General features: G+C 41.7%; 2 protein-coding genes across 3 annotated transcripts; both read left to right on the forward strand.

Annotated features, from left to right (window-relative positions):
- The first annotated feature begins 305 nt into the window (after window positions 1–305).
- Window positions 306–9,045, forward strand: LOC121577628 (prefoldin subunit 5). 2 transcript variants are annotated; one of them, XM_041891372.1, is made up of 6 exons: window positions 306–409; window positions 6,833–6,935; window positions 7,140–7,171; window positions 7,782–7,856; window positions 8,277–8,382; window positions 8,499–9,045. In XM_041891372.1, the coding sequence occupies exons 1-6, from the start codon at window positions 344–346 to the stop codon at window positions 8,576–8,578; spliced, it is 462 nt and encodes a 153-aa protein (XP_041747306.1). In that variant the 5' UTR covers window positions 306–343; the 3' UTR covers window positions 8,579–9,045. The 2 variants fall into 2 exon arrangements, with proteins under 2 accessions (XP_041747306.1, XP_041747307.1); XM_041891373.1 differs by lacking the exon at window positions 7,782–7,856.
- Window positions 9,046–18,547: 9,502 nt separating this feature from the next.
- LOC121578535 (methylosome protein 50-like) lies at window positions 18,548–23,665 on the forward strand. Its single transcript, XM_041892902.2, has 10 exons — window positions 18,548–19,226; window positions 19,974–20,159; window positions 20,355–20,493; window positions 21,538–21,587; window positions 21,723–21,793; window positions 21,999–22,056; window positions 22,643–22,711; window positions 22,831–22,939; window positions 23,028–23,096; window positions 23,238–23,665. The coding sequence occupies exons 1-10, from the start codon at window positions 19,118–19,120 to the stop codon at window positions 23,392–23,394; spliced, it is 1,017 nt and encodes a 338-aa protein (XP_041748836.1). The 5' UTR covers window positions 18,548–19,117; the 3' UTR covers window positions 23,395–23,665.
- Window positions 23,666–27,582: the final 3,917 nt, after the last annotated feature.

Genomic DNA, 27,582 nt, shown 5'->3' on the forward strand with positions numbered 1-27,582 from the left:
ATTCCCAAAACATAAATTGGAGGATGTGATTTTAAACTTGCTTGTGTGTATTATCGGCCAAGGCTGCCTTCTTAAATGTAAACAATGCTGTATCCTTTGATTTTCACTTTTGAATGCTAGTGAAATGTGTACATAAATGTATTAATACATGTTTGTCAATAAAAATGCAGTATATTTGCCAAACAATCCTTGCACTTAGGTGTTGAAAGGAATTGCATTTATGCTCCAGCTCAGCAGGGGGCAGTATGTCACTACATCTGCATCTTCAATGAAAAGGGCGTTTTCTCAAACTGGAAATACGTGTGTCGGGAAAGGTCATTCTGATTTGTCTCACATTTTTAACATGGCGGTGAATCTGACAGAGCTTTCTCTTCCTCAGTTGGAGGGACTAAAGACTCAACTTGAGCAGGTAACAGAGGGATCTTGAATCTTAGTTGAAGTGTAAAGTCATTCTGGGGACATTATTTTCTACTTGCCCAAGTGTTTGCTTGTGCCAGCCATGCCATCTGAGTAACTAGCTATCTACGTTACCCGTTGGCAGAAGATTCTGATCCAACCATTACACTTGTTTACACCGAGCTGATGCAATTATGGTTACAATGAGGCTGTGTCTACACTTGACAGTTCATGCAGCTTTCGTATTCTGATCATGGAATTCCGAACAGGTCATGCGTCTACACCTACATTTAAATGTCTATGGTGTCCGGATTCCCTTTTTCCCGCTCTAGTTTATATTAAAATGCTTGTATGCATTCTGCAAACGGTGAAACAGGCGAAGTCTGATAACACAACAACAACTTGATGGCAGTAGCCAACTACTGTAGTTAACTAGCCAACTAACCTCTGGCCCGTAGCCCACAAATAATAACTAACACTTAAGCATGATTTTGCGGCAATCGATGCCACGCAGGTCTACGGGCCAGAAGGTTGAGGATTCGCCGACCACCACAGACGAGCTAACTCCATGCCGCTTTCATTACCTCACGATCAGAGCCAGTTGCAGACAATGATCAGATCAGCTAGGAGAAATCAAATGTTCAACATTTTGATGCCATAATTATATAAAATATATGCAACACATTTTCTACCAACAGGTTTCAGTGCAAATGCACCACACAACCAATAAACAAAACATACCGACTTCGGACACTTCAATATCTTGGTTTGCGTTTTCAACACCACAATAAATAGACTGTCAATCTCGACAAACAAAAAACACATCCCTCCCTACCTTGTAGGCTTACCCAGTATCAAACGCTTGGTTTGACAATCTCCGAATTGTCATTAAACTTTTTGGTGTTTTGTAACAGATGTCTCTTTCCATTCATCAAATTGCGCTGCACAGTTTGGATTGATAGGTTGTTGGATTTAATTTGTCAGTAAAAAAAATAATTTAAGTGACCAGGATTGCATATTAAAGTCGGACTTATTTCCATTGTGGTCCCTACATTTGCTGTAGCATATGTTACAATAATATAAGGACTAAAGTACACATCTCCATCTGGCTTTCAGGGATCACCTAATTTATTTTTTGTAAAGATGATTATTTTTCTCTGCTGAATATTGTTGCTTTAAATCAGTGAGCACTCTGTCATAGTCTTTCTATATCCATAAATTGCATCCAAAATAGATAATCCTGTTCAAAATGTAGATGTATACAGTGCCCTGAAAAAGTATTTGCCCCCATTCTGTTTTTCTAAATTTTTACATATTTTTGATACTTTATGTTATCGGGTCTTCAACCAAAACCTAATATTAGATAAAGGGAACCTGAGTTTACGAATGACAAAAAAATGGATAATTATTTTATTTAATTAACAAAGTTATGCAACACCTAATGCCCCTGTGTGAAAAAGTAATTGCCCCCTTACACTGGTTGTGCCACCTTTAGCTGAAATGACTGCAACCAAATGCTTCCTGTAGTTGTTGATCAGTCTCTCACATCGCTGTGGAGGAATTTTGTCACACTTGCATGCAGAACTGCTGTACCTCAGCGACATTTGTTTGTTTTCAAGCATGAACTGCTTGTTTCAAGTCCTGCCACAACATCTCAATTGGGATTAGGTCTGGACTTTGACTAGGCCATTCCAAAACTTCAAATGTGTTGCTTTTTAACCATTTTCATGTAGACTTGATTGTGTGTTTTGGATCATTGTCTTGCTGCATGACCCAGCTGTGCTTCAGCTCACAGACGGATGGCCTGACATTCTCCTGTAGAATTCTCAGATACAGAGCAGAATTCATGGTTCCTTCTGTTAAGGCAAGTCGTCCAGGTCCTGAGGCAGCAAAGCATCCCCAAACCATCACACTACCACCACCATGCTTGACCGTTGGTATGAGGTTCTTACTGTGGAATGCAGTGTTTGGTTTTTGCCAGACATAATGGGACCCATCTCGTCCAAAACGTTGACAAAACGTTTGCCAAAAAGCACCTGGATGATCATCAAGACTCTTGGAAGAATGTTCATTGGACAGATGAGTCAAAAGTACAACTTTTTGGACGACATGGGTCCCATTATGACTGGTGTGGCCACACCACACCAAACCTTCACAAAAGTTAGTAAACCTTATCAGGGTAATATCAAAAGTAAGTCAAGCCATTGTTTATAGGGAAAATATGATCAGGCTATTATATTGCGGCAAACACAGCATTACAGTTTAAACTTAATTTAGCCAAAGAAAATGGCTCAACAGAATGAAATAAAACACTTGCGAACTGGTTTAAAACAGACTAAATACGGAGTACACAATTAAAAAGACAGCTTGAATTTAATTTAGCTAATGAAAATATCTCAACCGAATTAAACAAAACAGGTTTTGCATATTTAAACTGATTTCATAAATAAATAGGCTTATAGTGATATACAATAATAATAATTATTATTATTATTATTATTATAAAGTACCAAAATTGCATCCTACCTGAATAGGGAGTTGCACAGTAGCCTGCATTTGGCCATGCTAACATTCTTCTCATCTTAGCCCACTACAATATTAAAACGTATTAAATTCCCCTTGTAGGCTTTTCACTATAAGCATACTCTTTTTCCTCAAATTTTTGTTTTACTTCAATGAAAAAGGCCTCCATCTTCACAATCAACAGTAGCCTCAACAGTAGCCTCAACAGTAGCCTCCTCTGTTGCTCTCTCTCTCCTCAGCGCAAGGCATGAGAGAATGATGCTGAAGCGCGAATTCGGGGTGTTGGTAGCCTAGTGGCAAGTAGCCTAGTGGTTAAGAACATTGAATCCCAGACTGGACTAGGTGAACAAATCTGTCTGTGCCCTTGAGCAAGGCACCTAACCCTAATAGCTCCTGTAAGTCGCTCTGGATAAGAGCGTCTGCTAAATGATTAAAACATAAAATATAGACTATGCTAGACGACAGCCTCTCCTGGACAATTTCGCCCACTGCAATTTTATTTATTGGCTTTTCATTTTTTTATCGTCCAAAAGCCGCAATTACCGGCTAAGGGAAGCCCCGGCGCATTTTCCTATCAGAGTTATGTTTCCATCAAATTGACTTGTTGCAGATAAGTTTGTCTGTAAATACTTAGTGCACATAAAAATAACTTTTGAGGTTAAATTCCCATGGGTTTCCATCGCATTTTCAACTCTAGGCCTACGGATGGTTTTGTGACAAATGTTTCGTAGGTATACGAAATGTGCCCACTCTGGTATTGGCATGTGCGCTCTAGCCAACAGCTTGCAGATACATTGCAGGTATAGCCTACTATATGATGAGATAATTATGGACAGAAGTGCGAGATTATTTTTATTGTCAAATGGCAGCCAAGCATCGATCATTATGTCACCAGAATAAGACCCTAGAAATCTATTGAAAGGAGCATCAACCTAATCACTGTGCACTTTCCCATGATGCCATGACATTTTTTATCTGACATGTAGGCTACTTTACTCGCATAAAAAGTTTGGATGGAGACCTGGTTAATGTCAAGCCATTTTAGATGAACGTGCGCATGCCTACAGGAAACTTTAGAAGTAGCCTAATCTGAATTAAATCATTGTGACTGGTTGTGTTTATGCCACATATTAAAGGTAATACATTTTAAAAGTGAAACGATAAATACAGTATTTAGGCTATATTGAAGCGTTTGGTTCTAGGTGCGTGAGGAATAGCTGCTCGGATTGGAGAGGAGGCAGAGCATGTTAAGCTTTCCTGAATAACTGGGCCTGCCGGGAGCATATGTGGCCACATTATTATACAGTAGGACGACTTGGGAGAATGATCTGATCTGAAACAGACAGCACGTTCAGTATCAGAAGTAAAAATACAGCCAGACTGGCCTTTCTAGACCTTATAAACTGTCGAGAGTAGACCCAAATCGAATGAAACATTCAAATCACAGGGCTTTTGCACCGTTATTCAAATGGCATTTTCACTTCAGCCTATAGTAGTAGAATTTTGTACTCACTTAATAAAAATAATGCAATTATTCATTGCATTGTGGTGTTGTAGGATAATTGTATTGTCCCTAAACAAGATCAATAGGGGAGCTTTTTGAGCTGTGTGTTTAATGTCTTCACTGTTTTTTCATGAGCAATGATGCACCTGGCCTCTCCACTGCATATCAGCTATTCCTATTTGTTCTTGTCGATTCATATTGAAAATCGATGCAGCTTTGAATGCTTTTATGTGTGGTATGATTGCTAGTTAGCCTATTGCAGATCTGGACAAACGATCCACCTACCACTTTTGTCACTGAATTGTGGATAAAGGGTAGGCTATACTGACCTGTGGTATAGTAAAAGTTAGCACACGGAAAAGCGTAGTGCATAAGGGAAGTACCAAAACACCTTGATATAGGGGAGGCGCATGCAAGCAGGTGAGGAAATGTGGCTAGCATGGAAGAAATTGTATAGTAAAACCTGCAAAAGAGTCCATGTTAACCAGGAAAAAAACGCAATACCCTCCCCTGTGCCCAATAAAAAAAACACACAATCCTCCCCAAAGCAAAAAATTACATTTGACAACCCTCCCCTATTTTGGACCACCCCTCCCCCCAGTAAATTGCTATCTGTCCCTAACTAGCCAGCAAGCTAGCTAGCAAAGTTAAAAGGGATCGCAAATAGCTACTTTTGTGCATCTAGACCTGTCTTTTCAATGTGATCTTCGTATTCTGATAGCAGAAGTCGCATGCAAGTGTCAAGTGTAGACAGCCTAAGACACCGTGGAGCCTGTGCGAGATATGGGTGGGAAAACGTACCTCAATGCAGGGATGGGATACCTTTTCCAACCCATATCTAGCGCCTGCTCCACGGTGTCTTAATGTAACCATGATTGCGTTCTGACCCCAGTGCAGCTGAAATCCATACTTTTTCAATAAATGTTAATCAAATACAACCACCGACTGTTTGCTGGTTTCTGTTTCTCTAAGATGGCGACTCAGTGCGCATGTGCCAATTTAAATCTCCGATGCCATCTTCGAGAAACAGAAACAAACAAACAGTCAATGAATACACAAATGTTCTTGGCAATACTTTCTTCGTTCTTGATTCGGGGAGAAAAAAAAAGTATCTTATAAATATCCTGTCCAGTTGGAGGTGGTTCTACAAAAAACAGAGAAAATTCAGAAAGATATTGAATCCATGTCGCTTAGAAACGACTAGTTCCTGCAAAGATGCTGGGAAATGCTTGCGCGGTACAAACCACGGATTTAATATCTTTACGAATGTTCTTTGTTTTTTGTAGAACCACCTGCAACCGGACACTGCCATTTTTTAAGATACACATTTTTTCCCGAATCGAGAATGAAGAAAGTATTGCCAAGAACAGGTAAGTTGAAAAGTTCCTTGCTACACTTTACAGTAGCTAAGCTGTAACGCTGTATGGAGCTATCACGTTACAATTTTGTAGCTAAATGCTAAGATGTTTTGGAAAGCTGTCTAGTGTCCATTCATGCTCAGTTTCTTTCCTACATGATCTCATGTAGCTAGCGTCCCCATGTTCAAGTTTTATTAGTCGTATGTACGGGATACGCATGTTATACTGTACATCGTCCAACGAAATGCTTACTTGTAGGTTCCTTCTCAACAATGCAACGACAATAAAAAATATATAAAATATCAGAATTACGAACATAAAGTAAATGGCAGTAGAATATAATAATGTTGCTCCTTTATTTCAGGCCAATATTGATATAAGCAATCAAATCAAATTGAATCAAATTTTATTTGTCACATACACGTGTTTAGCAGATGTTATTGTGGGTGTAGCGAAATGCTTGTGCTTCTAGCTCCGACAGTGCAGTAATATCTAACAAGTAATATCTAACAATTTCACAACATATACCCAATACACACAAATCTAAGTAAGGAATGGAATGAAGAATATATACAGATATGGACGAGCAATGACAGAGCGGCATGGACTAAGATACAGTAGAACATTATAGAATACAGTATATACATATGAGATGAGTAATGCAAGATATGTAAACATTATTAAAGTGACTAGTGTTCCATTTCTTAAAGTGGCCAATGATTTCTATAGGCAGCAGCAGCCTCTAATGTGCTAGTGATGGCTATTTAACAGTCTGATGGCCTTGAGATAGAAGCTGTTTTTCAGTCTCTCTGTCCCAGCTTTGATGCACCTGTACTGAACTCGCCTTCTGGATGATTGCGGGTTGAACAGGCAGTGGCTCGGGTGGTTGATGTCCTTGATTATCTTTTTGGCCTTCCGGTGACATGCAATATATTTGGGCCAGGTGTACTTAGTTCTTTACTTCCTCAATGGTCATGAATGAAATTACTGCAAATAATGTGTCTGGAATGTCTAAATTGCATCATCTGATTCTTTCTTCCATGTTTTGCAGGAGACAGAGTTTTTGACCTCATCTATAGGTCAGCTCAAAGTTGTCCAGACTAAATATGTAGAAGCTAAGGACAGTTTGAGTGTCCTCAACAAAAACAATGCAGGTGAGCTGCTCAACCTACACTGGCAAACATGGTTAATGCTTTGTATGCATCCTATGTTTTGTTCAGTTTTTGTTTTGTATGGAAGCTTTTACAGATACTGAAATAAATTGATTGAAATTATCTTTGATGAAGATCTCACCCCACATTGGTGTTTGAAGGTATGACACACTCAATAGATAATTTACATTTGACCTTTTCTTTTAGGAAAAGAATTGCTGGTGCCCCTCACAAGCTCTGTATCCTTATGTTACTGATCGGAGATGCCAAAATAATAAAACATTTATTTTTTTACTTTTGTCTACTGAAAGTCTCCTAGTCTACAAACATACCAGCAATCTCATTTTCTCACATTCAACACACTTGATTATTCTAATTTGAGATTGATTGAAGGTGCATTGTTAAATACAGTATTTAAAACATGTAAATGAGACCACAGCACCTTCTCTGCCATTATATTGTAGCGACCTTAACCCAATACCTAACGACCTCGTCAAGAGGTCAGACCTTTTGGTGTAACAGTTAAGGTGTTCCGGTCGGGGCTACCCCCCGAATTCGCTACATTGGTGGGATGGTGCCTGTGAGGCAATCGGAGAAGCATGTACACGTGAAGGACTTGGTATAGAGAAGAGTGGGGACATGCTCTCCCGAAGGAAGGGGGTAGTGTAGCGACCTTAACCCAACACCTATAATACCTCGTCAAGAGGTTCGGACCTCTTGGCGTAACGGTTAAGCTGTTGGCTTGACAGTCACTGGACCCGAGTTCGCTACAATATATTCAGTATGCATTTATTAATAGTGTTGTTGTTGGAAGTTTCCTGTTGTCCTTTTAACATCACTTGCTATTAGATGTATGTCCCTGGAACACTTAATGACGTGGAACATGTCTTAGTGGATGTGGGGACAGGATACTACGTTGAAAAGGTGGGCAGAAAAGCAATTAACAAATTGCTAATACCCTTCATTGTACAGTCGACACTTAAGTGCACTTTGGGTAAGTAATCTGTTTTCCAGTCCCAATTCGATTATTTTTTTATTGCTCCGGCTGGGCAAGGATATCTTCTAATTTAGTGTACGCTGACATGACCCAATCCTTTGCATTTATCAGGGTCGTGTTCATGAAGGCACACTGTAGCAATGGAAAAAGGAAAACAATTTCTTATTGGGCACATTCTGAAAGATCGTTCCTACAAATTTCACTCGGTTTTTGGCCAGGAGTCAGTCGACTGTATTTTGTTCAACTCTGCTGTTCCATGTACATTTATTTGCTTGTTAATACAACTATTTGGAAATCTGTCTTTGTATAATATGAGTTTGTAAGCCTCATTTGAAATATCTCTGCAGAATGTCAATGACACAAAAGAGTTTTTCAAGCGCAAAATAGACTTCCTCACCAAGCAGATAGAGAAGGTTCAGCCGGCTCTGCAGGAGAAACATGGCATGAAACAAGGTAACACACAAATACATACAAGTTTGTAATATTTGTATTATAAGTATTTAACTTAAATGCAATAGAACCTATTTTGCTCATCCCTTCCTATCTGTATTTTTTGTTCTGTCTTCTAGCTGTTATTGAGGTGATGAATATTAAGATCCAACAGCTTCAGAGTCAACAGGCTTCACAGTTGGGGACCACCAAAGCCTAACCAGGTGAAGATGGGGCTTACACCAGTCTGCTTGGGTGCTTCATGATGGGGGTTTTGAGTTATTGAAAACAAATTCTGCATGAACTGTTAATGGGTTGAGCTGAGGTAAAAGTGGGCGAAAGACAAGAATGTACTACAAATTTGTGTCAACAGTACAATGGTGAAGGGCAGCCAAGTTAGTGTTTTAACAAATACTCCTTTAAAATGTGAGTCATATCTGGATTCAGTTTAAATTCAGTAGCCAGATTTCAGAAATATAACTGAGATGTAGGCATTTATTTGTGTCCCAGTTATGTTCTGTGTAGTGATTTTGAAGCTTGTGTTGCTATAGCAATGTTGAATTTGACTAAAATAGACTCCTCTTGTCACTCAGATTATCATTTGTGATGACATGAAATCTGCAACAGATGTTTTGAATGAAGGGAGAACATGTTAGTGCCCTCATATTACACCGTTTGTGTCTTTCAGATTTTGCTCAATGACTATGGTTTATTGAAACATGAAACATTGTATCTTTTACTTTTTGTTCAAATCCACAGATAAAAAAATAATAAAATACATTTTAAAAACTACGATAAAACAGTCCCAAGGTACGGGCTAAAACAGGGCTAAAACAGTCTATCGCTAAAACCTCAGGTTGTCACTAGTTACCACAGCCACAAAGTCTTAATTATGGCTAAACCCACCTATTTCTACAATTTCTCTACTTAAAATCTGATTTAAAAGGTCCAATGCAGCTGTTTTTACCTTGATATCAAATCATTTCTGGGTAACAATTAAGTACCTTACTGTGATTGTTTTCAATTAAAATGGTCAAACAGAAACAAAAATAGCTTCTTAGCAAAGATACATTTCTCAAGCAAGAACTTTGCTAAGACTGTCAGGGAGGGGTCTGAGTGGGGAGGGGGAAACTAGCTGTTATTGGCTGGCAGAGAGGTTTGGAACACTTTCTTATTGGTCTAAACAAATGTACCGCCTGGTGCCAAAACACCATCCCACCACAACAGGCTGAAATTTCAGGGGGCCTTTTCAAACAGCAATTACACTAAAAGGGCATTATCATTTTCACAATTTCACAGTATTATTCCAACCTCCATAGTGTGGAAATGTAGATATACACAACACAGGGAAATTACTTTTGACTGCACTGGGCCTTAAACCTAACCTTAACCACACTGCTAAGGCCGGACAAAGTTAAATTACTGTTTAACGGATGCCCCGCCTTACTTTTCTCCACACCCCGCAAAAATATAAAATAAAAATAAGATGTTATTTTTGGGGAAATATATGCGGCGCTTTGTTTATAATGCACTGTCCACTCTCCCTTGAGGCTTTCCCAAGTTGATGCGCAAGAGACCAAAAACAGCCTCCGATCACGCACTCAGATCATGTTCGAGCCTCGGATTGGACAGTGAAACACACGCTCGCACCTGCCAGTGTTGCCAATTTAGCGACTTTATCGCTATATTTAGCGAGTTTCCAGACCCCTCTAGCGACACATTTTCAAAAAAGAGACTAGCGACAAATCTAGCGACTTTTTCTGGTGTTATTGGAGACTTTTGGAGACTCTGACGTAATTTTTATTTTTTATTTTTTTTATTTCACCTTTATTTAACCAGGTAAGCCAGTTGAGAACAGGTTCTCATTTACAACCGCGACCTGGCCAAGATAAAGCAAAGCAGTGCAATAAAAACAACACAGAGTTACATATGGGGTAAAAAACATAAAGTCAAAAATACAACAGAAAATATATATACAGTGTGTGCAAATGTAGCAAGTTATGGAGGTAAGGCAATAAATAGGCTATAGTGCAAAATAATTACAATAGTATTAACACTGGAATGCTAGATGTGCAAGAGATTATGTGCAAATAGAGATACTGGGGTGCAAAAAGAGCAAAATAAATAACAATATAGGGATGAGGTAGTTGGGTGGGCTAATTTCAGATGGGCTGTGTACAGGTGCAGTGATCGGTAAGGTGCTCTGACAACTGATGCTTAAAGTTATTGAGGGAGATAAGAGTCTCCAGCTTCAGAGATTTTTGCAATTCGTTCCAGTCATTGGCAGCAGAGAACTGGAAGGAATGGCGGCCAAAGGAGGTGTTGGCTTTGGGAATGACCAGTGAGATATACCTGCTGGAGCGCAGACTACGGGTGGGTGCTGCTATGGTGACCAATGAGCTAAGATAAGGCGGGGATTTGCCTAGCAGTGATTTATAGATGGCCTGGAGCCAGTGGGTTTGACGACCGAACATGTAGTGAGGACCAGCCAACAAGAGCGTACAGGTCACAGTGGTGGGTAGTGTATGGGGCTTTGGAGACAAAACGGATGGCACTGTGATAGACTACATCCAATTTGCTGAGTAGAGTGTTGGAGGCTATTTTGTAAATGACATCGCCGAAGTCAAGGACCGGTAGGATAGTCAGTTTTACGAGGGCATGTTTGGCAGCATGAGTGAAGGAGGCTTTGTTGCGAAATAGGAAGCCGATTCTAGATTTAACTTTGGATTGGAGATTCTTTATGTGAGTCTGGAAGTTGAGTTTACAGTCTAACCAGACACCTAGGTATTTGTAGTTGTCCACATACTCTAGGTCAGACCCGTCGAGAGTGGTGATTCTAGTCGGGTGGGCGGGTGCCAGCAGCGTTCGATTGAAAAGCATGCATTTAGTTTTACTAGTGTTTAAGAGCAGTTGGAGGCTACTGAAGGATTGTTGTATGGCATTGAAGCTCGTTTGGAGGTTTGTTAACACAGTGTCCAATGAAGGGCCAGATGTATACAAAATGGTGTCGTCTGCGTAGAGGTGGATCTGAGAGTCACCAGCAGCAAGAGCGACATCATTGATATACATGGAGAAAAGTGTCGGCCCAAGAATTGAACCCTGTGGCACCCCCATAGAGACTGCCATAGGTCCAGACAACAGGCCCTCCGATTTGACACACTGAACTCTATCTGAGAAGTAGTTGGTGAACCAGGCGAGGCAGTCATTTGAGAAACCAAGGCTATTTAGTCTGCCAATAAGAATGCGGTGGTTGACAGTCGAAAGCCTTGGCCAGGTCGATGAAGACGGCTGCACAGTACTGTCTATTATCAATCGCGGTTATAATATCGTTTAGGACCTTGAGCGTGGCTGAAGTGCACCCATGACCAGCTCGGAAACCGGATTGCATAGCGGAGAAGGTACGGTGGTATTCGAAATGGTCGGTGATCTGTTTGTTAACTTGGCTTTCAAATACTTTCGAAAGGCAGGGCAGGATGGATATAGGTCTGTAGCAGTTTGGATCTAGAGTGTCACCCCCTTTGAAGAGGGGGATGACCGCGGCAGCTTTCCAATCTCTGGGGATCTCAGACGTTATGAAAGAGAGGTTGAACAGACTAGTAATAGGGGTTGCGACAATTTCGGCGGCTAGTTTTAGAAAGAAAGGGTCCAGATTGTCTAGCCCAGCTGATTTGTAGGGGTCCAGATTTTGCAGCGCTTTCAAAACATCAGCTGTCTGAATTTGTGTGAAGGAGAAGCGGGGGGGGCATGGGCAAGTTGCAGCAGAGGGTGCAGAGTTGGTGGCCGGGGTAGTGGTAGCCAGATGGAAAGCATGGCCAGCTGTAGCAAAATGCTTGTTGAAATTCTCGATTATTGTAGATTTATCGGTGGTGATAGTGTTTCCTAGCCTCAGTGCAGTGGGCAGCTGGGAGGAAGTGCTCTTATTCTCCATGGACTTTACAGTGGCTTCAGCCACGATACATAAAAGCATGTATCGTTCTTACTCTTCTCAACGAGCTGCGAGTGCTGCCGTGGGCCCCACCCCCGTACCGGCTGCCATGGGCCCCACCCCCGTACCCGCTGCCGTGGGCCCCACCCCCGTCCCAAAGCACTCACAGGCGGCCCAGTCCTCGCGCAGCAGTCCCTCCCAGCTGCAGTCAGAGCAGGAGATGTTCACCCCTCTGCGTCCAGACTGCAAATGAATCGCGCATGCGGGAAGCTGCCGCTGGCTGATCCCGCCCTGGCTTACATACATCCTCTCTCCTACAGCGTCCATCACAATTACATGCACATGGCCAATTATGCAAATTAGATTATGTCATTTAGCAACTTCTGGCGACTTTTAGGCACCTGCAGGCGACGTGCAGATGTTTCATTTCTCCCTTGTGCGGTCATGGCTGAAGCCAGCGCAAATTCCTACTATTTATGTGTCCAGGTTAAACGTGGGACGTCCCTCGTTATAAACAAACAGTTGGTTAAATTAATCGTTAATGCATCATTTTCAGAACTATTAGAAGCGATTAATAGACGAAACAACAATGTTGTTGAACCAATTGACTGGCCAGAGATTAGGGCATTCATCAGCAAAGACGCAGTGCAAGCTGATGGTATGATGGACAACCAAATTGAAGTCAAAATGATTGATGAAATCGAAGTGTGTCAGCTGTATGGTGATTTGTGATTCATAACTTACAGTTTACCGGTACTACCGGTAGTTGTAGGCCAACCGATAACACCAAGACGGAATGCGTTTGAAGTGATGATGCGCCGCCGAAAACCGCTAGCATGTCCAGCAAAGTCCATCGCCAGTGGCACACACTTCGTGCAAATCAGCAGCTCCACAATGATGTGATCGACTGTCTCTAAGGTGGGGGCTTTTCCTGGCAGACAGACGAGACAATCAAAGTTACTGGGCTCGAATTTAGTCAAGCTTGCTCTATATAGGTTGATGCTTCTAATTGTGCATGTTATAAACTACATTTTTTATTTTGATGATGATAGGCTATACTCTATGGCTGGAGTTATGTATTTTCCAATGCTACATTAATTTGGCAGACCTAACTTGATTGACCCTCTTTATACACGGCCTAGTCTGAGAGGCCTAATATTTGTATGAATATTTTGTTAACACCTAAAGGCTATAGATATGCATTCAGATAATGAACTCATTATTATACATCAACATTTAAATTTGATTACAATTATTTGTCGATCATTCTTGAATTAGATTTTTTTTATATATAGTCTTCTCTATTACCCTATACATCACATTAAATTACGAGATTGGATTGCACTTTTTCCAGTGTTTCATTCATTTGACCTAATTCGAAGGCTTTATTAACAAAGCATATTTTTCCTTGAAAGGGTGGTCTATGATAGGCCTTTATTTGAATTGTCTTAATTTGTTAAAGCCTTATTAGGCTAGAAGTTACAGTGGCTTGCGAAAGTATTCACCCCCCTTGGCATTTTTCCTATTTTGTTGCCTTACAACCTGGAATTAAAATGGATTTTTTGGGGGGTTTGTATCATTTGATTTACACAACATGCCTACCACTTTGAAGATGCAATTTTTTTTTTTTTGTGAAACAAACAAGAAATAAGACAAAAACAGAACATGAGTGTGCATAACTATTCCCCCCTTTAGGGTCATTGTCCTGCTGGAAGGTGAACCTCCGTCCCAGTCTCAAATCCCAGCGCCATCCATCATTCCTTCAATTCTGACCAGTTTCCCAGTCCCTGCCCATGAAAAACATCCCCACAGCATGATGCTGCCACCACCATGCTTCACCGTGGGGATGGTGTTTTCGGGGTGATGAGAGGTGTTGGGTTTGCGCCAGACATAGCGTTTTCCTTGATGGCCAAAAAGCTCAATTTTTGTCTCATCTGACCAGAGTACCTTCTTCCATATGTTTGGGGAGTCTCCCACATGTCTTTTGGCGAACACCAAACGTGTTTGAATATTTTTTTCTTTAAGCAATGGCTTTTTTCTGGCCACTCTTCCGTAAAGCCCAGCTCTGTGTAGTGTACGGCTTAAAGTGGTCCTATGGACAGATACTCCAATCTCCGCTTTGCAGCTCCTTAAGGGTTATCTTTGGTCTCTTTGGTGCCTCTGATTAATGCCCTCCTTGCCTGGTCTGTGAGTTTTGGTGGGCGGCCCTCTCTTGGCAGGTTTGTTGTGGTGCCATATTCTTTCCATTTTTTTTATAATGGATTTAATGGTACTCAGTGGGATGTTCAAAGTTTCATATATTTTTTTATAACCCAACCCTGATCTGTAATTCTCCACAACTTTGTCCCTGACCTGTTTGGAGAGCTCCTTGGTCTCCATGGTGCCGCTTGCTTGGTGGTGCCCCTTTCTTAGTGGTGTTGCAGACTCTGGAGCCTTTCAGAACAGGTGTGCATATACTGAGATCACGTGACAGATCATGTGACACTTAGATTGCACACAGGTGGACTTTATTTAACTAATTATGTGACTTCTGAAGGTAATTGGTTGCACCAGATATTATTTAGGGGCTTCATAGTAAAGGGGGTGAATACATATACACGCACCACTTTTCCGTTATTTATTTTTTAGAATTATTTTAAACAAACCCCCCCAAAAATCAATTTTAATTCCAGGTTGTAATGCAACAAAATAGGGAAAACGCCAAGGGTGATGAATACTTTTGCAAGGCACTGTATACTTCCCATTTTGTTTCATTTCTCATGGTTATAACAACATTGTAATATCTGCATTACTTTAAAGAAAAATAGTGTAGGTTTTCGCATGGAATAATATAACTTTTGAAGCTCATATTGGGGCTAGAGCCTGCACAAGTGCCTAGGACAATGTGGTAAAGTATTGTTATTCCTTATCCGCTTAATGTTTTTTTCGCTCGCTCGCCTCACTTTTCCGTTAAACAGTGAATCAATTTTGCCTGGCCTAAATTTAAATTAAGACCATAAAGCTATTTTTGACTTTGTGGCTGTGGTAACTAGTGACAACCAAAACCTCAAGCTGCGTGGACCCAGGAAACGGAAGTATGCAGTCCACGTAGTTTGGGTTGCTGTTTCAAAAGCGCAGTATAAACCTTGGCAACATTCCAAACTCAAAGTAGACCTCCCACGGCCCCCAATCCACAGCTTTTGAATTACGTTTTTTTTTTTTTTTTTTACATCGTCACATCCGAGTGTACGTCCCTTGCCCAAGCGAGGGAGAGTGATGATTGGAGAGGCAACGTCCTTGGTGGAAATCTTGAAATTGAGCTTAAAAACAACCAACCTGAAGCTATTAATGTACCTAGCAAGCTAACGTAACTAGCTAGCACTCCTGTCAGATAGCCAGCTACAGTTACCCATAGCTGGCTAGTTAGTTTTATAGTTTGGTCATTTATTCCGATACATTTCAGAATTCCCAAAAATATGTGTATGACGTTAGCTACGTTTGATAGGCTCCTCACTATGAGACTAAACCAATTTGCCAACGCTAAAATCAATGTCATCTACAGTACCAGTCAAAAGTTTGGACATAGGTACTCATTCAAGGGGTTTTCTTTATTTTTACTATTTTCTACATTGTAGAATAGTGAAGACATCAAAACTATGAAAGAACACATGGGATTATGTAGTAACCAAAAAAGTGTTAAACAAATCAAAATATATTTGAGATTCTTCAAATAGCCACCCTTTGCCTTGATGACAGCTTTGCACACTCTTGGCATTCTCTCAACCAGCTTCACCTGGAATGCTATTCCAACAGTCTTGAAGGAGTTCCCACATGCTGAACACTTGTTGGCTGCTTTTCCTTCACTCTGCGGTCCGACTCATCCCAAACTATCTCAATTGGGTGGAGGTCGGGGGATTGTGAAGGCCAGGTCATCGTGAAAGCCAGGTCATCTGATGCAGCACTCCAGCACTCTCCTTCTTGGTAAAATAGCCCTTACACAGCCTGAAGGTGTGTTGGGTCATTGTCCTGTTGAAAAACAAATGATAGTCCCACTAAGCCCAAACCAGATGGGATGGCGTATCGCTGCAGAATGCTGTGGTAGCCATACTGGTTAAGTGTGCTTTGAATTCTAAACAAATCACAGACGGTGTCACCAGCAAAGCACCCCCACACCATAACACCACCTCCTCCATGCTTTACGGTGGGAAATACAAATGGGGAGATCATCCGTTCACCCACACTGCATCTCACAAAGACACGGCGGTTGGAACCAAAAATCTCCAATTTGGATTACAGACCAAAGGACACATTTCCACCAGTCTAATGTCAATTGCTCATGTTTCTTGGCCCAAGCAAGTCTCTTCTTCTTATTGGTGTCCTTTAGTAGTGGTTTCTTTGCAGTAATTTGACCATGAAGGCCTGATTCACACAGTCCCCTCTGAACAGTTGATGTTGAGATGTGTCTGTTACTTGAACTCTGTGAAGCGTTTATTTGGGCTGCAATTTCTGAGGCTGGTAACTCTAATGAACTTATCCTCTGCAGCAGAGGTAACTCTGGGTCTTCCATTCCTGTGGCGGTCCTCATGAGAGCCAGTTTCATCATAGCGCTTGATGGTTTTTGCGACTGCACTTGAATAAACTTTCAAAGTTATTGAAATGTTCTGGATTGACTGACCTTCATGTCTTAAAGTAATGATGGGCTATTGTTTCTCTTTGCTTATTTGAGCTGTTCTTGCCATAATATGGACTTGGTCTTTTACCAAATAGGGCTATCTTCTGTATACCCCCCCTACCTTGTCACAACACAACTGATTGGCTCAAACTCATTAAGGAGGAAATAAATTCCACAAATTAATGTTTAACAAGGCACACCTGTTAATTGAAATTGGTTGAGAGAATGCCAAGAATGTGCAAAGCTGTCATCAAGGCTAAGGGTGGCTATTTGAAGAATCTCAAATATAAAATAACACTTTTTTTGGGTACTACATGATTCCATGTGTTATTTCATAGTTGATGTCTTAACTATTTTTCTGCAATGTAAAAAAAAAAATAGTACAAATAATTTAAAACCCTTGAATGAATAAGTGTGTCCAAACTTTTGACTGGCAGTGTATGTGTATTTTTTTGCAAGCTAGCGTCATAATTGTATACCTCAGTCTTATAAACAGAGGAAGAGGCGAAGTGAGAGGGATAACCCCACAGAGCAATGAGCCAGATATTTCACCGGATGTATAAATGTGAAGCATCCGGTTGGCGTTTCCACACACTACTAAATATGGTGATGAGAGGAAGCCCAGTGGCTGGCTGTGGGAGAAGATGGAGCGAGATGGATTTTGGCCGACATTCTGCAAATGTTCTCATCGATTGATCTCCATACAGTTGTCTGTTTCCAAAACTAGAATCTGTAACAGACTGCCAAAGTTTCAAAAAAGTGCGTTGTTTAGAAGGAGTGCAAGGGCGAATTTAGGAATTGCACACGCGCACTTCAGGGTAAACGTTCCCTAACGGAAATATGCAAATAAATGCTAGAACGTGCCAATAGGATCTCACTAGCTCGTCCTTGGCTCTGCCCACCTCCTTGCCCACTATGATTAATTTGCTCCCATTGGAAACGACAGGCTCTGGTCTATCTTGGGTTAGTTATAGAAATATTTGATAACCCTGGCTAAAAGAAATATATTTTTTGTCAAATTAACGGCAATTTTTATTGGTGTTTTTTGCATTTTTGCTAACCCTAACTATTTTCCTAACCTTAACCTAATTATCCTAACTTGCTACGAAAAGTAAAATCTGACGTTAATTTGACAAAAGCTGGATCTATCCTAGCCATGACCGGATAACTGCGCCCCAAATATGTCTTCTCCAGCAGGTGGCGTTTTGTAGTGGGGTTTTTTCGCTCACCAAGTAAGGAGTATGAAGGTCAATGAGTGTCTAATTTGGTTAACAGAAAATTGAATGACTTATTTGATCGAATAGAAGTTTCGTAATGCTTAGGTTTCTACAAGTGTACTGATATAAGTAGGACACGTGACATCCCGGCAATTTTTGGGGAAAAGCACTTTAAATCGGAGTTGTGCCTGTTGTTCACACACGTATCAACCTACTCATTGGCTAGAATGATCCCACCGTATCTTCCCTCCTTCCGACTGCCTTCCATTTTAAGACATTTCTTCACATTGTTAACGCGGCCACTTCAGTATCTGGTCAATATAATGGATAATCTGTGGTATAAATTTAGGAGTCTACAATCTCACTATGACAGTATTAGAAGAGGCGGGATAAGAATCCCAGCTGGAAATGAATGTAGAAAAGTATAACGCTCCGCCCAGCAGACTGTCGACCAATCGCGTTCACGCGGTTGTTAAACTTGCTTATTGTCACGCAATCCTTTCTTAAAAGTCAGGTTGTGAGTCGAGAAACCAGCCTATTTTCCTTGAAAGTACGGTATGTTACGATTTCAAAGCTATACGATATTACAGAGAACAAGTCAATTATCTCACATCTCTGAAAAGATTCGTAATGTTCTACTTCATGCTAATGTTGGGTTTTCGAGTTAGCGCCCAATTGACTCCCATTCACTACTTGAAGGAGTGATCTTGTCCCAGAATGCACCGCGCGGCCCATTGATGATAATTGGGAAACGTACACGATGGAGTTCTCTGGCTGTTTGCAAGTTCATTCATTTCTGGCGTGAATGATGGAGCACTTGAACGTAAACGTTTACCTAAATCAGGTAGTTTCTTAGTCCGTGGTTTCTCGACTAGATAGTTAAGTTATCAACGTTTTTACATTTATTATACAAATAAAAATAATTTGTATTGCAAACACTATCTTAAGTGAATCAGAGTTGCCTGGATGAAAAGTACAGTAAATACCAATATGATAAAGGAAAACAGATGGAACATACCCCCAAATGCCCCTGCGTGCATGGAGAAACATTTGGACTCGGCGCAGTACAGGGGAGGTAAGCAAAGTCACAGCTTGTGAGTGATGCCAGCCTTGTGTGATAGCTAGTTGGATAGCTTCCAGACACATGGCTAGTAGAAAGGGCTAGCTATCTACCACAGCACGTTGTGTGTTGTCGCGGAATAAAGTGGTCTATTGTGGACGTGTAAATCAGATGGGTTATGACTTTCGTCTCCGTCTGAGTGGCTCTCGAACTTGCACCATTAACAGCAAAAGCACACAGTCAAATATGTTTGTTCTATCTTTGGTAAAGTTTACTGTGACCCACTTTAGCCAGCTACTGTAGCTAGCTCCTAAAGCTAACTTGCCACTTCGAAGAGAATAATCATTTATTATATTTCTATAGCGCTTTTCATAACAATCTCAAAGCGTTTCAATGGTGCGTTAGATCCTCTAACGTTATCATATAGCTAGCTAACGTTAGACATAATCTAACAATTATAGCTTGCTAGTTATGCATTGATTGTAAAATAACCTGTCGCAACACCACGTTGAGCAGGCATGTTATATCTAGGATGCTAACGTTAGATTCCCTAAAAAGAGCTAGCTAGCCAGCAAACTTGTCTACTACTGTCCACAAGTCACAACTGTGAATCTACTGGCGCGCTGACTACAGGCCTTGTCCGTGCAGGGATCTTTGATGGGATACTAAAATATTATTTTATGGGACCCTATCCTATGGCAATTTCGCACAGGCACAAGACATATGATTCAGCTATTGACATTTTCTATTTTCTTCCCCTAGATGGCACCCTGTTGTTGGGGGCCTCCAGTCTGACAGGCAGGTGCTGGCAGGGCTCCATCTGGGTCTACAGTGACCCCAAGCAGTCTCCCAATGAGGGCTTCTGCAAGGCTGGTGTCCAGACAGAGGCAGGGGTCACAGAGGCAAAGTGGGTTTCAGAGAGGGGTGTCCTAGTTGCATCTGACTCCGGTAAGTAGGAATGACAGTAATCATTACTAAATGCATATCATATTCTGCTGTAAATAAGGCTGGTCAACCACAACAGAGGGAGATATAGGTGTTAAAAGTACAATGATTACATTTAATTCAGGCCACACTATCATATACATTATTTACGGGCTATACAACAGTGTGGATGCAATGGGGTTTGTCTGGGTGTTGTAGGTGCTGTTGAGCTGTGGGACCTAGTGGAGGACGAGAGTCTGCTGGTGAATCGGTTCACCAAACTCGAGCATGATCACATCGTCACCAGCGTGAGCCCTGCTGGGTCAAGCCACGCCATCAGCGGCAGTATGGACAGCCGGTCAGTAGGGGCAATCTCTTATCTGTGTGTGTCTCATGCAGAGTATGTGAGCGGAACGAGGAGCGGAGTGTGCCCAATTTGACTGGAGCGCGACACGAAATTCCCAAAGGCTGGAGCATCGGCTTTCTTGCCCACTAATTTCGATCCAGTAGCGCTCACTTCACTAGCTCAGGGCATGCCCAGCCCAGCATGCATTTGTAGTCTACTTGTGTGCTGCTATAGCCCCTTGCTTTATCTACTAACATGAAGTTCACTAAATATTTTCATAAAGAAACTGATAAAACACAGGTGCAAAATCAAGGTGACTTACAAAGATGAGGACCAAGAGGGAGTGTGGCGATGTGATGTCCATAAGTAAAGAGTCAATGTGGAATCTGAAAAGACACGTATCCTGAAAGCATGATTGTGTAGGCCTACGAAACTTTTAAGAGATCTGATTTTTAGTTTATAAATACTTTGCTACAATAACACACTTAGTTATCTACCCACCTTGTTACTTTCTTTTAGCATGTGCCTGTAGTCGTTCCTTATTAGGCTCCCTGTCTGGCTCCTGACATATTTAGTGTTTATATTCTGTTTACCATGACATGTAGCCTATTTGAAATGATGAGCGCTTCTTACGTTCACCTTCATGTTTATTAAAATACTTTTCATTCAAATTAAATATGGTTTGGTTTCAAAACCAAATGGTAGGTCCAAGTAGTCCAAAAAATTAATGGGTGTTAGTTAAATTGTGATTTTAATGAGTGGAGCGAATTTGGTGTTTGGAAAGGACATGGAGCGGTGTGCAAGCATCGCTCCTTGAGCGATGAGCGGGATTTCAGACCGCTCACATACTCCGGTCTCATGCAAATTTTGGATTTGATGGCATGACAGACCTATGCCCTTGGTGTAACTGGCCTGGCTGTGAGTCTGATATTTTGACAGCTGCAGGTAATGACGTGTTGCAGCTTGGTATACATTTCATGGTGAAGATTAATATCATTTTTATGCTGTCATAGGCCTAAATCTTGCTCAGTTCTTTCTCTTTTCTACCTGCTGCAGAATCAAAGTCTGGGACCTTATTCGGGGGGAAGTGGTCAGCACATATAATGGTAAGGAAACTATACCTCCATCTCTGTATTTTGAGCTGCACTGTGTCTTAAAAGTGGTGAACATGTCAGTGGCAGTTTCTCATGTTTCTGTAGGCTGTCTAGGTAACTGAATCTGATCTGTCTCCTGTTCCACAGCTCACTCGAAGCCAGTCACTTGTGTGTCCTGCAATCCATCTGATGACTCCCTCTTCCTCTCATGTGGCCAGGTAAGAGCCAAGACTAATTAGAGGGTTGTCTGTTTTAATCGGTTGATCAGTTTGGAATGGTAAGTGTGGCTTTTCTATTGTGTGCTATGAAATATGAAGCTAGATACAGTAGTAGGTTGTAACTTACTGAAAGGAGACCCTTGTAACTGTATGAAACGTCGTAATGCACTGTCTCCTCTCATTCTCTCCATTCCCCTTCCCTCAGGATGGTCGTCTGTTGCTTTGGGACAGGAGAAAACCCACCAAACCAGCCTCTAGATTAGGTGAGTAGAACCAGTCTGAACTGCAGTCAGCTAGGCAGCAGGATTTTCACTGGGCTGAGATGCATAGATTTCTGTTGCCAGTGGATTGACAGTGACATTAATCTTGGCTTGTCATTGGGTCTTATAGTTTTTCAATATTGGTCAAGGAGCATGGTTTTTAAGGCAGCCTTGGATTCTGTTGTCGAAGTGTATATCCTTGAGTAACCCAATCTTATAAATTGTGACAAATGCAGGTCGGGTCACAACTCACAACATGTCCTTGAAAAACAATCAGGCTCGTTTGGTAGATGTGGTTTAATTTTCCTAATATTTGTTCTTTATTAAGCAAACTTTTCCAGCGATCCTGGATTCCAGTGTGTTGGGACAATAATTCTGTGTGTTTTGAAAACATCCACACTTCAAAAGTATCTAGGCTTCTGCAGCACACCAAGTACCCATTCACTGTGTTCGAAGTGCACGTGCAATACATGTAAATAGTGGAAATCAAAAACATGTACATGGTCTGGTGTGGCCAACATGTTGTCTAGTGCATGTTGCTGTGGTTGGTGATTTCCCAGCTGACTTTGGAGATTTTATCTTGTCTCAGATGTAGAGCCCAGCTGTTGCCCTACCTCAGTAGCCTGGCATCCCCACCACAGGACCACAATCGCGTACGGTAAGGACCAGCGCTACATTTCCCATGATGCATAGTGGTCCAAGCACATCATTGGTCTAAATGATTGATCTGCCAGGCTTTAATGATATATTTGTTGATAATGGTGTTTGTTGATTCAGGTGACAAGCTGGGACGAGTGACTCTGAAGGACTTTCAGGGAACAGAGCCTGCCCAGACACAGAGCACCCACAGCCGCAGGGTCTCCGGCCTAGCCTTCTCCTCACACAGGTAAAACACCATCTCACCTCACACATCTACAGCAGTCAATGGTTTGTCAGACTAAGCTAACACAATTATCTCTTACCTTCCACCACAGTGCCCCCTTGCTTGCCTCCATCAGTGATGACTGCTCCGTTGCTGTGATGAACTCTGAGCTTAAGGAAACGTAAGTGTCTATGTATGGGCTGTTTACAATCTCTCCCTAGTTAATCCTTTTGGCTTATCAACTCAGCTTTGAAATAAAACAGTCAAAATAATGTATTTGTACCCAGTCACTTAATCATGTGTGTCTGCTGCTCCTCTCCAGGTTGAGAGACAGGAGGCACCAGGACTTTGTTCGGGGTGTCTGCTGGGCCCCTGGCGGTTCTGACACACTGACCACCGTGGGCTGGGACCACCAGGTCCTCCACCACGTCATGGGACAGGATGGACCCGCCACTGGAGACTCCATGTCACCACCATAGACCCACCACCCAGCCTGGGTCAGGAAATGGGGAGGGGGGTTGTAAAAGTATGGGGTTTTGTGGGGGAGAATTTGAGGGGTTGGCATGAGGATTGAAGTTGTCAACACCGGAACAGAGAGCAGAGCAGTATTAGGATGGTTTTCCCAATCCTAGTCTAAGTACCCCTGGCCATGCTGGTTTTCTTTCCAACTGATTAAGGCCTCCCGAGTGGCGCAGTGGTCTAAGGCAGCTGTGCCACTAGAGATCCTGGTTCGTATCCAGGCTCTGTCGTAGCCGGCCGCGACCGGGAGACCCAGGGGGCGGCGCACAATTGGCCCAGCGTCGTCCAGGGTAGGGGAGGGAATGGCCGGCAGGGATGTTGGTAGAGCATGGCGTTTGCAACGCCAGGGTTGTGGGTTCGATTCCCACGGGGGACCAGTATAAAAAATATATAATGTATGCACTCACTAACTGTAAGTCGCTCTGGATAAGAGCGTCTGCTAAATGACAAAAAGGTTTAAAAAGAAATTATTAAATCAATTATGTGTGAAGGTAGTCAGCGATGCACAAATTAAATCGGGATCTTTTCCGCAACAACGGAGTATGAATTGCGAGCCTAAACATTTCTGCTGTTTTTGTCCAGCAGCGATCACGTTGCAGCAGCTTGAAGCGCACATGTGCTTTTGGAGTGCAATGTCTTGCGTTGCATATTTGCGGTTCATGGCAACGTCATATGCTGAGTCTCAGTTTTAAGGTGAATGTTAACCACTTGTTGGACATCACCTTTGTTTTGCAGTTGTTTGTGGGGAAATTAACTGAGATGGATTGGTGTCCAGTTAACACGTGGGGTACTTTAAGACTTGGGTTTGGGAATGCTGCCAAAGGCAATGGGAATCTAATCTAATGAACCCATCTGATCACGCGTATAGTCCAGTGAGTCCAACCCCATGTAACCTTTGTTTACCCACTCGGGGGTGCTGTATTACATGGCATGTAAGCCAGTCTGTGAGAAGTGAGCCACTAGCTCATTGGATAGCAAGATTGTGTGGGTGAATTGGACTTAATAGTCAATTAACCTGTGCCTCATACAAGCATTCTGAAATAACACTGGACTAGAATGACCTGGTTCAAGTTGTGACCATAATCAATACCATGGGCAATTTGTTTTCCAAATTAATGAAGAATTTCTGTACATTTGAGAAGTCCTTAACTTCACTGGCTTGTTTGTATCAATGTGATTCCATTCCATATTATCCCTCCCCTCCCTTGGCACTTTCTTTTGTTTAGATGGTCTCCTCTCTCTCGCTCATGTGAAACAGAAAGCACACTTAATGGTTTTCGTCCACACAGGGCTGCTCCTTGGATTGTATGTACAGTACATGTCTGGTGTTGCTTTTTGGAAGTCTGAGCAGTGCAACCTAAAACTGACATAATCAACTTGTTTTTCCATCCTTCAATAAAGTTTGTCTGAATATTGTATATTCACGGGTTGATTTTGGTTTTCCAAACACATGAATGTTACTCACCTTTTAGTCCTCATTGGGAAATTATTCTCAGACAATTTGGTAGAAACACATTTAATTACCTTGAAACTTGACTTTATTACATTTTTATATCACAGGTGAAATAACAATACAAAGGAGTGGCCTGTGCACTGGTATATTTGGCATAATTCAATGTTTAAAACCATAAATCCAGGGAAGGCAATCCATGGTAATTTTGGTTTCTGAATGTGGTGGTTTTTGTGCCAAATCATTCTAAAAGGACTTGGAACTTGACGTTACCAAAATCAATGGTCATGTCCACTTCCACTCCAGTCAGAAGACATCAACACTACTCTTCCTCCAATGTCAGTGACCAACCCTTACAAGTTTTCACATCGTCTTGGATATATCATGGTTTTAACTAGATTTAAAAAATATTTTTTATAAATGAGCAGCTTTAGTATTGACAGACACCAGTGGCAAAAGTAGTGTGCAGGGGCATGCCTCTCCATTATATTTTTTGGATAGAACTGCTGAGCTCACTTCTGGTGACCTTTCTAGAAGAACATTCTACTCCAAAATGAAAAAATAAAATTGTTGACACCATCTGAAATATAATTGTCCCCTTTTAAAAGCATAACATGTAGCCCAACTGATGCAGCTTTAAATAAATGGACGGAAGCATGGGGTTGTCCATCTGCATTTTTTGTGGCTGTAACGATTAGGGTGCCGCTGCTAAATGAATATAGGGGGCACACTGACAATAGCTACACTACCTCATCTCTGTACCCCGCACAGTGGCGATTTTAGCATGTAAATCTTGGTGTGGCAAACAAAAATGTGGGATGCATGCCACTACACAACACTAAACAATAAATTAATTGCACTATAACGGTGACAAACTGTGCCCACAAACTGTTAGGGCCTACATAAAGCTGCCCCAACACCTTACCACTGCTACACCTGGCTATCAGCGGAGCCTTGTCAGTTAATTCAGCCTCATTTACTGCCTTAAAAAAAAAAAAACGCTGATATGGCTGACTTGCTTAAACAAATGTGGTTTCTACTGACAATTGAGATGTATAAACTATGGCATAAGGGGACGACAAGCAAATTAGAGGCAATCCATAATTTCGATTAAGACATTAATGAGCGAGCTAGGACGGACGTAGTCAATATAACTATTTGTTCAGCACTTTTGAAATGTACAGCGACAGAATTCAGAACATGGGCCGTTCTTAGTGTTTTCCCTGTACACCAAGTCAAAGTCAGAACCATAGCATAAATGAAGGGGGCATATAAACAGACAATGAAAGCAGACAATATTCAATAGACATTTATCTAAAACAGGCTATAGGCTACATGTGCACCACCAAGTCAGAACAGAAGGTGAAATTAAGAGGGGAAAATAGACCAAATTATTAGGTTGAGGCACATGGGCTACTAACAGTTTACTACACAACATACACTTAGTATTACTTTCTTAGCTATAGTATACATATCTCCCTGGCATATTACATCATTTATGCAGCAGCATACAATACATTTTTGGACTCACCTTGTTGTGCTGTGCTCACTTGAACAGGAAGGTGGCGCGGCGGTCCTTCGTGGGCAAATTTTGTCATCAAAGTCTGGTATTCTCTGGATTTATGGTGCTTTCAAGACAACTGGGAACTCGGGGGAAAAAACAAGGTAAAATCATGATGACGTTAGTGATCTTCAGGTCGTAGCTCTAGAAAGAGGCCCAAGTTCTGGATTTACAATTCTGAGTTGGATGACCGTTCAAAACCCAGTCGGAGCTCGTTTTCCCCAAATTTCCCAGTTGTCTTGAACTCACTGAAGTCAGATTTCGCAGTTCCGAGTTAAGTTTTTGAGCGCAGCACAAATCATGCTTCATTGACATCATGGCCAATGTTGAATGTTTATCATTTTAATCTTGGAAAAGAGACCCTTAATCCCAGACTTGGGACCACACAGCCACTCCACTGAATAGCAGGCTAGTGATTGCTTTGCAATGCTTGCAGTTAGCCACTGATTCCTTCCAAACCACTCATTGTTGAATTTGTGATTTCCAACTTGTTGTGTAATGTCTATGTCCAATGGCCGATGAGCACAGATACGTTTTATCTATATTTCCTCTTCATATGACAAGGATTAAAAAGGATTTGCCAGTAGATTGTCGACATGATTCATGATGATGACTGCTAGCTAAGATTTTGAAAGTATGATGTTGACATGATCAGTCCAATCAAAGCTACTGTAGATATAACGTGATTTGACGTCATTTTCTCTGGGGATGGGCACTTCTAATTTAACTCTATGGCAGCACCCGGTGTGGTCGTCTGCGGCAATAGCCCATCCGTAATTAGGACCGACGAGTTGTGCGTTCCGAGATGCTGTTCTGCACACCACTGTTCTACTGCGCCGTTATTTGCCTGTTTGTGTCCCGCCTGTTAACTTGCACGATTATTGCCAGTCTCCTTCGACCTCTCATCAACAAGATGTTTTCGCCCACATGACTGACGCTAACTGGATGTTTTTTTGTTTGTCGCACTATTCTCTGTAAACCCTAGACACTGTCGTGCGTGAAAAGCCCAGGATGCCGGCTATTTCTGAGATACTGGAACCGGCGCACCTGGCACCAACGATCATACCACGCTCAAAGTTGCTTAGATCACTCGTTCTGCCCATTCTAATGTTCAGTTATATAGCAAACCACGGCCAC

Source organism: Coregonus clupeaformis, chromosome 12, assembly GCF_020615455.1.
Source record: "Coregonus clupeaformis isolate EN_2021a chromosome 12, ASM2061545v1, whole genome shotgun sequence".
Taxonomy (NCBI): Eukaryota; Metazoa; Chordata; class Actinopteri; order Salmoniformes; family Salmonidae; genus Coregonus; species Coregonus clupeaformis.